General features: G+C 34.5%; 1 protein-coding gene across 1 annotated transcript in view; it reads right to left on the minus strand.

The window, feature by feature from the left end:
- The window catches only part of LOC111058811 (coiled-coil and C2 domain-containing protein 1-like), a 36,026-nt gene extending 20,514 nt beyond the window's left edge, over positions 1 to 15,512 (minus strand). The window contains exons 1-7 of the mRNA XM_039422938.1: positions 15,056 to 15,512; positions 12,945 to 13,098; positions 11,699 to 11,814; positions 9,953 to 10,152; positions 7,266 to 7,408; positions 7,153 to 7,202; positions 5,054 to 5,506 (exon numbers count right to left, since the gene is read on the minus strand). Of these exons, the coding sequence (XP_039278872.1) occupies positions 5,054 to 5,506; positions 7,153 to 7,202; positions 7,266 to 7,408; positions 9,953 to 10,152; positions 11,699 to 11,814; positions 12,945 to 13,098; positions 15,056 to 15,118 (1,179 nt within the window). The 5' untranslated portion in view covers positions 15,119 to 15,512. The remainder of the gene's footprint in view (positions 1 to 5,053; positions 5,507 to 7,152; positions 7,203 to 7,265; positions 7,409 to 9,952; positions 10,153 to 11,698; positions 11,815 to 12,944; positions 13,099 to 15,055) is intronic.
- Positions 15,513 to 15,745: the final 233 nt, after the last annotated feature.

Consider the following 15,745-nt stretch of genomic DNA (forward strand, 5'->3'; position numbering starts at 1 on the left):
TGGATCCCTGAGGTACCCCTGATTTGAGAGGCAGATATGCTGAAAAGGACCCGTTAAAATAAACCGATTGGTACCTCCCTGACAAATATTCTTTAAAAAGTTGTAAAGCAGACCGATCAAAGCCATAGTATTTCAACTTATATAACAATATATCATGGGATATTTTGTCGAATGCTCTACTCATATCATACCAGCTCCCCATGACCTTTTCTCTACTATCTAAAGCATCCACACAAGCTTTCACAAAATTACGAATTGCAGTATTGGTTCCTCTTTTGGATCTGAAACCATATTGTTTATCTGAAAAAAGCTGTTCACCCTCAAAATATTTAACTAGTCGAGTATTCAGCAATATTTCAAAAACCTTCGCAATAATTGGTATGATTGACACTGGTCGATAGTTACTACAATCAGATTTAGTACCTCTCTTATACAGTGGAATAACTTTTGACAATTTCAAGCACACAGGAATTACACCCTCTTTAACACATTGATTGAATAAATATGACAATACCTCCACTATATAAGGTGCAGCAAGTTTTAAAAGAGCAGAATTCAAACAATACACATCCAAACTCATACTATTACTGAGAGAAAAAATGGCGTTATAGACCTCTTCAACACTGAAATGGCCAACTGAGAAAACAGAGTTGATATTATTCTGTCTAGCATGAACAAATTTATTCAAATAATATGGCATATCATGTTTTGATTGTTGGATATTTTGTTTTGTTGACTCTACATTATCAAGGAAGCATTTATTAAATTTATCACTTGTGAGATCAGTTACCTGTGGTACCGATGTTCTATCGTTAACATTCAAATTCTCTTTTATAACTGACCAAATAGCATGTGATTTATTTTTAGTCTGCAATACTTTATTACAATAATACTCACGCTTAGCATGAAATACCATGTATTATACCTGGATCTCAATATCTTATACAATTCACAATGGTAAGCCAGACCCGTGTACTTGTGAAGACTATACATATTCAAACATTCCTCTTTGAGAGCTGATAAATTATCAGTGTACCATCTAGACTTTGGGGTTTTCTTCAATTTGGAGGACTTGACCGTTTTTAGAGGAAAAACTGTATCAACTATACTTAGGAATTTGTTCAAAAAGTACTCAAATTTCTCACTAATATTGCCTGTTGCATATACATCCAACCAATTAACTTTGCTCAGTAGAAGAGTGAAATACTTTTTATTACAACTATTATTAATCGGACGAATGATTCGAGAAACATTATCACTCTGCTTCAAGTCATTTCCACCAGACAACGTGAATAAGCCAAGCAATGAGTGATGATCTGATACTAAGGTCGGTATAACAGACACAGACTTAATTCTATCTTTATGTATGGAAGTAGCCATATTGTCTATACATGTTCCTCTGTCAATACATATCCTGCTTGGTCTTGTCACATCAAACACAGTTAAATTAAGATTGAAGCTATTTAATAAGTTGACAAAAATAGATCTATGTACATCATTCACCAGTAAATCAACATTAAAATCTCCATTGAGAATAATGGATGCATTTGACTTATTTTTCTGTGATACAACATTCAAAACAACGTGAAGCGTCTCAATGAAATAATCAAAATTACACCTATCTGGTACTCTATACACCTCAAGACAAATCACATTCCATTTCGAAACAAGAACCCCAGAAACTTCACATATACTGGCTATTGACATTTCCTTCAAGTAAGTAAGCTCACAGTATTCTAGATCATTTCTTACATAAATAGCCGTACCACCCCTCCGTTCTATAGGTCTACTGTATGCACTAGCCAATCTATAGCCAGTCAAACCAACCTCAATTATCTCACAAGCTTTCAACCAGTGTTCACAAATACCCAAAACGCTGACATTATGCTCTCTAATCAAATCACCCAACTCATCAGTTTTGTTCATGACACCCTGCACATTCCAATGAAACATTGCAAAATCAGACTGCAAAACCTGTGATTCCGGGTCTGCCTGTTCCGCATCACTAACAATGTTTTGGGATTCAGAGCATGACAATCCTACAGAACTCGATCCACTCCCAAAAAAGAGTTAGTGTAATAGTTGAGGGGGATTGAGTCAGATGTTTTTTCTTGTTGAGCTAGCTCACACACCACGTCCATGATCCTGTCACTCACGTATCTTTTCCCCAAAGAATTCAAATGGAAGCCCTGCGATGTGTGGAATCTCCTACCCAAGTTGCTGATATCCACGAAAGTGACATTTCTAAAATGTTTACACAAGTTCGAGTTCTCCTTATTTGCCCTCCGAATTTCCTTGTTGACTACAGACCATCGTGGAAGATCATGCCTGTGAGGCACAGAAAACACAATCACTTTGCCAGCCCTCCGGTTTTGCAGATCACGCAGTTTATTTCTCAGAGCAGAATGCAGCTCTTCTCTCTCATTGCAGGCTATGTCATTTGAGCCAGCCAAGTAGACATTGACATCATTGTCGTTCAGTTGACCAGACTCCTCCACAGCATCCCTGAAGCGAGCTCCTGGTTTGATCATGGCCGTGAAGTTATTATTGTCACCCTTGTAGCTCCTGTGAACATCCCTGCCTTGGCTGTCAGCATATAAACGAACATTACACGACATCTTTCTTCGTGATTGCTTTACAGCAGAAGGTGTTGAATTTTCTTTTTGAAAACTAGTTTGCTTCCGAACATCTTCCCTGGCAGGTTGCATGTCATGCGAATCATTACTCTCTAATATGGAAAATCTGTTCTTAGTCGGTATTGTCAGGTTAGAGTCACACTTCTTTGGTTTGGCAGTGTGTCTGGGTAAAACAAACTCGGTCCCGGAATTAAAATTTGTCGATTTATTTGTGGAAGAAAGTTTCTCACAGTCAGTTCGGAGTAGATCGATTATTGTATCCTTGTCTTGTACTTCTTTTTCAATACAAGCAGACTCATTTTAAACTCTTCAATTTCCATCTTCAAAGATTTGATTTCACCCTCCGCTACCTCTTCACATTGCAATGACTCCCCAAAATCAATTCGTCTCTTGTTCTTCTCTGACTCAATGGATTTTACTAATAATTTATTTTCTTCAAGTATATTAGCTACAGAGACCTGTAAGTCGTTGTTCACCTTAATAGCGGAATCATACTTATTGAGTAATGATGTGACTTCAGGCACCAAATCGATTATCGCGTCACTCGAATATTTGCAACAAATCACAGAAAGGAAACCGTGAAAGGAAATTTAAACAGCTGGAGTCAGAAAATTGGCTTTCCGAAACGGGGCGAAGTCGCAGTCCACGTTTAAATTAAATTTCAAAAAACTAGAAAATTGAACACAAAATAAAATAAAGAGTAAATAGTGTAAAGTTTCAGCTATTTTGAGTTATTTAGGAATGTTTCATTTCGTCAAGGAAAAACGTTTCCAATTATAGAAATGAGAATAGAATAGAGAGCTTAAAAGTTTAAGCTATTTTGAATTATTTAGGAATGTTTTATTTCGTCAAGGAAAAACGTTTCCAATTATAGAAATGAGAAAATAAAGATTATCATAAAAACTGCTACAACGCCCCATTTCGGAAAGCCAATTTTCCAACTCCAGCTGTTTAAAGTTTAGAACTTAGCTAAATCCCGAGCTCGGAAACCGGACCTTATTCAAAATCAGTGATAAATAGCGATTTATGCCCGGGTTTTTGGACACTTATTACAACTGATGGATCTTTGAATCTCTAGCGTTAGGTCCATCTGTTCTAATAAGTGTCCAAGAAACCGGGAAATAGCTGAATTGAAAGAGCTAAGAAGACATCCTTCGACAAACTTTTTACTAAAAATTATTGAATGCGATTAAAATAAGTTACAATAATTTATACAGGTGCAGCTAAATCTGATCGTTACCTGATGATAAATTAAGAATCTTTATGCAAAATTTCAAGTCAGTAGTTCATACGTGATGACGTGTATTTCCTAATAAACGCTTTAGCTCTTTATAAAATGTATAATAAACCTGAGACGTCTTCATTATAAGCGGATGTTTTGCTGAACAAAAATAAGCAACAGAAGACAAATATTCTCTATTCATTTATACAATAAGTACATTATCAAAATGATAGGGAGAGCAAAAATAAGGCAACCTTGTGCTATTCCTCTCCCAAATTTAGATAACACATAGTCGGAAATAGGTAGTTCTTCAATTCACAAAATTTTCAATTCTCAAGTATTTTCATAGTCCGAAATAGGTAGTTCTTCAATTCACAAAATTTTCAATTCTCAAGTATTTTCACAAATTAAATTTTCAAATTTAGATGCTTCAAAACTAAACATAGGAGAAATATTCCACATTATTATAACTAAAATAGGAAATATTCACATATTAAGAATATAATTTTGAAGAATCACCGAAAATACCCGTCCGTATAATCCCGTCCATGTATAAGAAAATTCTTTACTTTATATTACTATAGATAGATAAATAGATGTTCATGTGCAATTCTTTGTATAGGGCATGGCCCTTGTAACAAAGATTAAGATTACTATTCAGTTCTAGACAGGAGGTGTTGAAATCATCACATTCTCCTTACTTTCAGAAGTGGATAGCATTGCAATGAAGATTGTAAAAAGGTTGCTTTTTGTGTAGTTGAGAAGTTGATATTGTGGTAATTATTCATATTGAATAAAAAGACTTAAAAATCGTCAAAAACCAGACAATATGAAAACCAGTTTACCAGAGATTGACAATGGTGTAACAATCGAAACTGGTCTTTCTAACTTTCAGTAAAATCTGTGATTTTTGACAATTTCTTAGTTTTTTTATTTAAAGTAAAAATGTTGTACCAAGCAAAAATCTAGCTTTTTGATAGTGCCTTATTTCTGAACAGAGTTTTTGTTCCTGAACAGAGATTTGAAGTATTGGTTTATGTAGTTTGTAAGAGTAAACTTGGAATTTCATGAATTAGCGAGATTTCAACTCAAGTTTTTTTTATTCTGGTCAAGTGTTAATTCTACAACGAAGAATACTGATAATCTCAATGGAGAGTATTAAGAAATCTTGTAGCTGGATACAAGGATGACTTACCTTAGAAACTTTCAGATACTTGACAGCGCCATCAACATCTCCGGCCTTTTTCGCTTTCAAGGCAGCCAGCTTGTAGGCATTGCGACGGTAAGTTAGCATTTGGACGGTTCTGGCTGGGTCCGACTCTGCAGTTGCACTGAGTGATCGCACAAGTGATGAGGGGTCGGTGAAGCGGGGGGGTATTGGGGGGGCTTCAGTGGGTACGGGGGGTGGAGGAAAGGCAGTGGGCGATCTGACGGGGTTTCTACTAGGCACGGGCGGTGGAGAGGAGTCATCGTCTTGGGGTGATTTGACGGGGGTCCGACTCGGCACGCGGCGTAGAACACAGTATTCGTCTTCGGGCGGGGGTGCGGGGCGTAGAATGATGTACTCATCTTCCTGGGGTGGGGGGTGGAGCTCGTCTTGCAGGCACAGGAGGGGGTGTATCAGCTGGTTGCTCAGCTGGTTGCTCAGCTACAACCGATGTGTCTGATAGTGATCCTGAAAATATACATTTTTGTTAGAAAACACTCAATAATATTGAGAGTATGAATATGAATTATACATAAATCACTCTTACTTTAATGATTCTATGGTGCTCCTAAAAGTGGAAATTTTTGTTAGAAAACACACCCAATAATTAAGAGTAAGAATATGAATTATTCATAGATCACTCTTACTTTAATGATTCTATGGTTCTTCTGAAAATATAAATTTTTGCTAGAAAACACACTCAATTCATTAATCACATTGATGCTTCTATGGTGCTCCTGAAATTATAAATTTTCATTAGCAAATACTCTCAATTCTTAAATCACTTGATTTTTTTCATGAGACTTATCAATTTGGCCAGCCTAACTGAAATCGTATTTCACTCCCTGTAAGAGAATGAAGTAGTACTCAAGCACTAACATAAAATAAGAATAGATGGATAGAATTTACATGATTAAGTTAAAGAGCACCTAGCCTTGAATGATAATTATTTTTTTTATTTGAATTTTATCACTGAAATTTTGATCAATTAGTGTTTTTAGATTATTTTTGTAATTTATTCATGATATAACACCAATGATCCTACAGGTGTGGGTAACGGATGAGGAAGAAGGTATAAGGAATAAGAAAATTCGTCTCCATGTAGAGAAGTGATGCCAGAATTTTAAATCACAGCTAGTTTGATAGTGACTCTGTGTGACTTCTTGGAGACACGAAGGTGCCAAGTATTATGAACATGTAAATAAAGTACCTATTTGAAATGGAATACACCTTTATGTTTATTTAGTTTGATTTAGATTGATGATATTGATGTGATTATACATGAATGATATGAAGCGTTCAAGTTATAAAATAAACATTTTTTAAAACGAGAGACAAGTTCCGCAGAGACTAAAGACTACATGCATTAACACTGATTATTATACAGTAGATATGAAAGGAATTGAAGAGCTCTATGTAAAAAGTCCATGTCTGAAGAGCAAATTCTGAGAAAAGAGCTTCTAAAATCTTGGCATGATCATATATCAAATTAAATTGTAAATTTTTGGCATAAATAAATAAATATTTTGGCATAAAAGATTAGTAGGTCTACTAATATTATTATAGATTGTTATTTTTCCTTCTTTTTTATGATGTTGATGAGTTTATGGAATGAGAGGTATGATGTACCATTTACTTCGAATAATTTAGCCAGAAACACCTTAATCTACATTGTACCAAAAACTTTCAATGATTTACCCGATAATTGTGCTGAGTTTTTGTGCCCCTTTTTCTTAAATTTCTTTAGATGTAGAATAATGAAATTCATTACTAATGTATTGTATTGTTGTAATTTATTCCGTTCTATTTTTTGTATGTAAGTTCAGGTTGACACATTATAACACTTTTGAGAGCTGAGCCAAAAATTAATTAGTTAGTATCATGATAATATTAACTGTTGAGTAAATTCTTGAAAAAATAAAGTTCACTGATATATGTATATTTATATTTGAATTTACATGTTTTGTATATGGTACCTTGTCAAGCAGCCTCTTTGAGATTCGCTTAAGGTAGCTTATTTATTCAATAAACGTTTTTCTATTCTATTCAAATCAATATGAGTGGAGAAAACTTATACTACAAAATGCTTGCATGAGTTTAGTGTACTGGGTATCAGTCATTTGTTTACGAGCCCATTCTACATATAAAATACTCATTAGACAATTATGTTGGAGACGGTGTGTTTTGATTGTTTAATTACCAGTTTGCTCCTGCGCGGGCGGCACATTACGGGGCGCAGTCATCTGGACGACAACTGGGGGCGGAATGTCAGCCTCATTCACCTGCCTACCAGATTTGGCTTGCTTCAAGAGATCCGAAAGCGTTTTTATTCCTCTGCCCAATCTGAAATCATTAAGCAAACATAAGTTATGGAAAATAATGTAACACATTACCAAATGAAAACTTTTGAAATGCAATGACATTTTTTTAATCAAATCAATTTATTTTCCATTTTTTTCACAATATGTACAGAGCATGAAATTACCAGTTACGGAAATAATTACAAGATAACTAAAAAATCATAATCATACCCTGAAGAGCATTACAAAAAATCATCATTTTGTGAAGTGAACAACTACAAGACTTAAACTATTTCGGACTATGTGCAACCTTATCTAAATTTGGGAGAGAAATAGCACAAGGTTACCTTATTTTTCCTCTCCCTGACATTTTGATGATGTACTTTTTTTGTATGAATCAATAAAGAATGTGTGTTTTGGAAATTGTTTTCGAAATAAATTCTATGAGAGAAAGATACAGTGAAAAATTGATATATTGATTTTTGTGATGAAAATATTGAAATTAATTTTGTGGCATTGTTTGCGGTTTGTAAATGTGTAGACTGATTTATAAAGAAAAAAATATTCAGAAAGTTGTTAGATAGTCCTCTCCATTCGCATATCCAAAAAAACTTGTTAACTAGAAATAATTTGAAAAACGACAGCCTACCATGAATAGGAATATAGAACTATCAACTATAGAGAATCACTAGTACCCTTGTTATATATTTCATAACACAAAAACATGTTAAAAATGACACTTGAGAATGGCATAAGTGCTCGAAACTAAACGTGTTTTATTGAATATAACAGGAGTACTAGGAACTGATTTTCTATAATTAAACATTCAAGAAGCCTTATAAAAATACTTTATTGGAATAATATAGAAATTGAAGGAATTTTGATTTTTATACAACAAAGCAAAACAAAAACGAATGAAAAATATGAATATATACTCGTAAAAATTTGTAGGAATCCAAATACAAATAAATGTATTAATTCAAATGCTGAAAAAATGACAAAAATCGAAAAAAATTTGCTATCAACTAGAATAGGCTTCAGCTACAGTAAATATTGACAACAGGGAACTCTAGGAATATCTGAGTAGTTAATCGTAAGGCATATTGGAAATCAGTACTCTTTCCTTACAATGAAACAAAATTTATTAACATCAGGGGCTTGACTAATACGATTTTGAGAATTCTTGTAATACAAGAAAAAGGCTCCCACACACTAGAAATTATCATATAGCGAGTTTTACTATATGTAGTATAGTGTCGCTGTTGGAAACATTAAGGCCAAGCCATAAGAAGCGTTTTTTCAGACGAGTCGGCAGAGCATGAAGCTCTCCGATTGGCAGATTATCAGCTGATTGGGTTGGCGTTCGGGAATCTGCTGATAATCAACCAATAGAAGAGCTTCCTGCCCTGCCGACTCGTCTGAAAACGCCTGATAAAACGCTTCGTAAGGCTTGGCCCTTAGTGTAATGGAGTCTCTCTCCTATGATGAAAGACTACAAAGTTCTTATGGAACAGGTTCCTGAGTTCCACAAATTTCATTCTACGGTAAATCAAACAATTTTCAGCAATTATACAGAGATTTATCATCCGATAGTCACTGAAGAAAATGCTATATTAACAGGTCACTTGAAACAAGGTATAACCACTGCTATAATAAAAAAACGACTCGAAGTATTAGATACTTATTATACATACACATTTTGTAAAGTTGATTTGTAAGGATAACATTGTTTGTTTATCTTGTTTAATATAATATAATCTTTGTAATTTCTTTGTTACTGCGGAGTACAGTGACTAGAAAGCCATCTCTGCTTTTATTTAAAATGGTTATTGATTTTGATGGTTGACCCAAAGCAGGTTGCTAACCTTGGGGCAACCTAATTATTTTTCGTAATGTACTGTAAAGTAGTTATGAATTGTTTTTCTTATATAAATTTCATTCTGTGTATTACTGTGTGTGTCATTATGTTGTAATAAAATATTATTACTAGTAGTTCTGTGAACAGTAGACCTCGCGCTCAGTAAGTTACATTGACCTGTTATGTTTTCTCAAAAATTAATAAATAATTTATCAATTTAAAATGTCAAGAAAAAATCCTAAATAAACATAGAGCTTTCTGTCCTATAGTACTAGAAGTAATAGAAGGTATTGCTGTAACTGTCTACAACGTTGATGGATAGATACATTTTTCAAGATATTCGATGTTTTTGAACAGGTAGTATTATAGTCCACTAAACAGCTGATTTATGATGAACAATTCTATAGTCTGATTTTGACTCCGATATTGGCGTATGAAGGAGGCTCCTTTTTCTTTTTATATTATCCTTGAAATGCAAAATTTCCAAAAACCTTGTATATACGTCGACGTGCAATTTAAAAAGGAACATACCTGTCAAATTTCATGAAAATATATTACCGCGTTTCGCCGTAAATGCGCAACATATAAACATATAAACATTAAGAGAATTGCCAAACCGTCGACTTGAATCTTAGACCTCACTTCGCTCGGTCAATTAAGTTATATAATTTGTACGGCAAATGAATGAGTTTGAAAAGTCACACGCTACACGACCTAACCTTCACTAACCTTCTAGCTCTTGAAGAGTCACCAGTGGCTTTGGCATTAGCTTCAGCCTGCTGGTACATGGCCAAGCGCTCGGCAATCGTTGATTCTAGAGCTTGTTTCATTGCTGGTTGAACTTGGATTGAAGTTGAAGATTTGGATTCCGGAACACTCTCAACAGGTTCGTCAGCTTCTTCACTCCCAATAAGACCACCAAGTTCCGCCTGGATTATCAAAAAATGTGACTTTGTTATTGGAGAACATTTTTTAAACAAATTACAGTACCAAGGATAGTATACCGGATTGATAGTAAAGCTATATTCAAGAAGGAATCCAATTGTGCCTTTTAGGCTCCACTCAACTTATATTATTTATTTATTTATTATTCATAGACAATAGATACAATGCAGGTAAAAACAACAGGCATTTGCCCAAAACTGCTTTAAACCTTTATTTGGAATACACAGTCTAGAGGTTATGTAAATGATAATTTAATTCACATACTATTTTGAGTCCAAAAAATGTATGTACTACAATAATTTTGAATTTAACAGATTGTTAATTAATTCCAAAATTCAAAACATAAAACTTCCTTCACAATCACAAAAAAATATTTAAAAAGTATTATTGATTATTATCAAACGAAATTCCAAATTAAATGCTGTAAATCACCCCGAAGACTTCTGCTACTGCAAATATTGACAACAGGGTAAACAGCTAGATGGAAATTTGATGAGCGCTACTATTCAAAAATTATTTGTCAGCCCGGGAATCGAACACGGTACCTCCTATTGCCGGTCAGGAATGCTTACCCTTACACCTAAGGACGTATGGGTACATGTAGCATTCCTAAGTACCCTTACACGTAAGCATTCCTAAGGAATGCTTAAGGGTGTTACCCTTACATGTAAGGGTAAGCATTCCTGACCGGCAGTTAGGAGATACGGGTTCGATTCCCGGGCTGACAAATAGTTTTTGAATAGTAGCGCTCATCGAATTTTCCATCTAGCTGTTTACCCTAGAATAGAATAGAAATAACGTTTATTGAATAAATAAGCTACCTTAAGCGAACCTCAAAGAGGCTGCTTGAAAGGTGAACTTTATCAGTGAACTTTATTTTTACTTGACAGTTAAATTTACTGTTTATCAGTTTATTACACTGTTAAAATTACCCTGTTGTCAATATTTGTAGTAGCAGAAGTCTTCGGGGTGATTTACAGCATTTAATTTGGAATTTCGTTTAATAACAATTACTAATTCATTAGCAATTGAATAAATGCAATATCTCAGTAATTTTCATTTCTATCTTTGGTTGAGAGGTAATGTAACAAGGATAGTATATATCTGTATACTATCTTCACTGATCTTTACAGTCGATTTGGCTTAGTGGTTTTTTGTTTTGTTTCGGTTTTGTATATGTTTGGACTTTTTAACATCAAAATGAACTCAACTCCGAAGTGAAAAGTGTAAATTTAAAGTATTTTGCTCACTATAACCTTAGTGTCCGGTTTCCCATTAGGTAACTTTGGACTATATACGGCGAGGTGGAACTACCCTTGAGTCTCCCCACCATTAGAAGCCATATGCTAATAATAATAATTTACTGTCGATACTGTATAATATCCTTAGTACTGTAGTTTGTTTTAAAACTTTTCTTCAAAGTAGAGATTACACCATTACACTAATATTGAAAAAGCTTCCCCATGAATGTGCATATTTTACTTTAAAAGTTATAAGCCATTTAATTAAAGAATAAGTTTTTTGACTCACGAGAAGTTCGGGATCATCGTCATCATCATCATCATCTCCTGCTGATTCATCAGATGGCACATCTCGTAAGCTGGCTGCCACTAATCTGTCAAGTTGCTCTGGTGGTAGGGGAGCAGCTGAAAGAGAAGAATTCAATGAATCTAAGGCTCATATCACATTGATAAATAGAGTGTCTCAGAAGTAGTGTCGAACATTTTACGGTATTGTTCTTTGATGATAGGAGACTACTAATGTCGTATTTCAAGTGTCTAAAACTCAGCGGTTATCCTTATAGCTGCCATTTTTTTTCACTTAGGAAGTTTTATCTCAGGAACGAAATGTATTGATCTGAAATTCGGCAAAAATATTTATACTATAAAGACTCAACTTTAAAAAATAAAATAAAAACTTTTCGATGAAAATTTTCAAAATGGCGGTCATTTTAAATTTTTGATTGCAAATTTCACGAAAACCGTTCACTTCACAGAAAATTTACAAGAGACACAAAAGTTAGAAAATGTTATCAAGATTTCAAGGATACCTCATTTATTAAGATTGGTAGGAGAATAACAGAAAAATTAATTATTTTCGTATTGCATGCATGACAACTTTTCACAATTTAAACATCAATATTACATTTTTAATTCCAATTGTATATTTTACGATGAAGCTTTGAAACTTGGTATGACTCCATATGGCCATCCAGCTGATTTTACAATGTTTTTCAGATGATCTTGTTTGTTCATGATCATGCATGCTGTAAGAGAATGATTAATTTCTCTTTTGTTCTCTGACCAATCTTAATAAATGAGGTATCCTTGAAATCTTGATAAAAGTTGCTAACTTTTTTGTCTCTTGTGAATTTTCTGTAATATTAAGCATGTAAATCTCAACCACAAATTTGTATATAAATATTGATAATTTATTCGACCAAAATATTACATTGTACAAATGAAGTTCAATAAAATGAAAAATTAATAATCTGGTGTAACGAACACCTATGCACAATAGCCTACATTTACAAAATAATGCACAACAATAAATAAACCGATTAAAAAGGTAAATCGTGAAAAAAATATGAATGTAAAGGTGCGTACAGATATACGCGCCGCGAACATGAGCAATTCACTTTTTATCAGCTGACTATATCTGTATTTTTACAGAACCGGTATTGCATATAGATATAAAAAGCTTGGCATCAGCTGATTAAAAGTGAATTTCTCATGTTCGCGGTGCGTAAATCTGTACGCATCTTAAGATATGTTACCTTTGGGCTTAGGCTTGCGGCGCGCTGGAGCAGACTCCGAAGTCAACGCCATCAATTCTGCCTCAAGATCTGCATCATCATCGTCGTCATCATCTCCATCAAAATCATTCATATTGTCAAAGTTGCCGATATTTGGAATGTCCATCAATCCATACTAGAGTTAAACAGAAATAATTTCATTATCATTGAGTCCTTTGTCAACTGTGAAATCCAATTAAATGGGATAAACCATTACTGGTTGGCTCAAATTACTCAAAACGGGCTGATGATCAAGAATATAGCCTAGTAGGTTAAGTTTGTTTCATAATTTAGTTCTATCCTTACTTTTTTATCTTTATCTTCATCTTACTATTATTATTAGCTTGCTCTTTTGTGATTTATATTTTTTTCTTTTATTTTCTTAATACTGTACAAGCTCACGATCAGACAATAGTCTTGTGAGTTACAAGTTCTTTTGTACTATTGATAAATCTATTATAGTTTATATTATGTGACTATGTATGCATTTGTACAAGAACAAATAAATTTGTATACACTTTTAACTAGATGATTTTTTTAGCCCTGGCTTTTAAAAAAGGTCACAACCTTCTCGAAATTGCTGGTATCCAATTGCTTCACTCCTGCAGTTACCCTGTTGAAGTACGGTAGCTTAGAGCTGCACTTTTATAGCATACCGGCGATCTCTGGAGGCGCACCCTGGGTATGTCGAGTCTTTTTGATATGCATGAGGCAGAAAATAGGAAGTGGCTGACTACTGTCAGGATACCTAGCCTAACAAAAATGGGCTTGCAATGTGCATTATGTTCGCTTGCAGTTATAATCCTAGCAGCCCGTTTTTGCAGCTTCAGTATGTCCACAACCTTGACTGAATGACACCACATGAGTAGACCATAGGAAATATATGTCAGTGGAAAAGTGCATGATACACCACGACCAGATATTCTTCAGTCACATGTCCCTTCAGCTTGAGCAACAGTAAGCAGATTTGGGACAGTCTCCTAGTCACTTGGACTTGATAGATGTGGCTGGACCAGCTCAGTTTTGAATCCAAAACAAAGCCCAGCAGCTTCACAGGATCCTGATTATGAGAGAGACTTTGAGACAAACTGCAGATGATGTTTTTTGTCTTGCTCTCATTCAGTTGGAGATGATATACCTGAAACCTTAAAGTTGAAGACTGCTGATGTCTCGCCGACATCTCCAACACCCGTTGAAGGTCGATGCCACATGACAGCAATGAAGCAAAGAGGAGAGTAGAGCCATTGATTATTATGATAAACAGGACCGGCGCCAGTATTGAACACTGAACTACCCCAAAATTCACAGGTGTGAACAGGAAGTCAGGAAGCAGATCTTCCCAATGACACCACATGTGTTCTAATATCGTAATCGATGACCAGGCTTCCCCGCATAGATCGTGTCAAATCTCGCAGTCAGGTATGACTCCAAGATGTTTAAAGCAGAGTCAACAACCCCATAAAAACAAGGCTTCTTGATTAATATATGGTGATGGTGGTTCATGACCTTCTATCATCTTAATAGTATCGTACCTAAGATGCTAGATGTTCGATCATGCTCTAATAGTTCGCAATAATATGCAACTGCATTTGATACTACATATTTGGACTGAAGTATTTACAACGTCATAATATTATATATGATCATATCTTATGTTGGAGAGGAAATCTGGTACAAAATTATTCATACTCATACCGTAGGCTACTACTTAGGTCTAGATCCCTTGATATGAAACTTTTGATTTGTAATGCGGCACTAATGTAAGTTACTAATCCACAGGTTTTTTGGTACCCTACTTAAATATTCCTTTTTTCTTTCAATAGAAAAATTCAAATAAAATCTTATCCAATGACACTTCTTGTAAAGTTGAAAACTTCGTGCAGTTCAAAGCCATTTCATTGAGTATTTCAATAAAATATTCATTGGAATTATAAAATAATTTTGTGTCATTATTATATAACTCAAGTTATACAAAATATAATCAAATGAACTCAGAGAAAAAATACTCAGACATCTAATCTTGAAAAACTAATGATTCATTAGAATTATTTGCAGATTAGTAGGCTACTTGGGTGAGATTTTTGATTAATTACCTGAGCTAATCCACCTGATGTACGCGGCTTTTTACCTGATGTTTCTTTCTTTTTTGAGAACATTGTTAAATATTATGAAACAAAAAATTATTATTTAAATTTATAAAAATCGAAACTTTAGAAAGAAACGTTTTCCTCCATTATAACCTATACATTACACTTTGCTCTGTTCCTGTTCTTTTGTTGATAGTTGCTGCATGAGGGACTCAGATTGGCAAGATTACAATATGTCCTGTTTTGCAATGTAATACAATAAACTTAACCTATAGAATTTGTTTATTCTAAATCATGTTTGAGGTGTGTTTAAGAGTAAAGATTGGACAAGTTAATTTTCGCTTTCTAATGGCAATAACAAATTAAGATTATTTAAATGTTTTGATAATCTAAAATACTTATAATAAACACAAAATTAGAAAGAAAGGTTAGAGTACATGACAAACTGAAATACAGATAGAATGAACTGAATGTCACCTGCAGTTACGTCGCAGTATACATACAGTACGGAAACTTGGCTAGTACCCTGACGCTAAAATCCGCCATCTTGTTAGAAAGCGCCGCATTGTAATAGCACAAACCACTCTCTGTCTCAGACAGCACCGTATCGCGCATGCGTTTGCAACGGGTTTTTCCCGTTCCATTCAGTCAGATCTTTGAATGTAACGTTCTTTGTGATGATGGTTACCGAGCATT

This window comes from Nilaparvata lugens, chromosome 3, assembly GCF_014356525.2.
Source record: "Nilaparvata lugens isolate BPH chromosome 3, ASM1435652v1, whole genome shotgun sequence".
Taxonomy (NCBI): domain Eukaryota; kingdom Metazoa; phylum Arthropoda; class Insecta; order Hemiptera; family Delphacidae; genus Nilaparvata; species Nilaparvata lugens.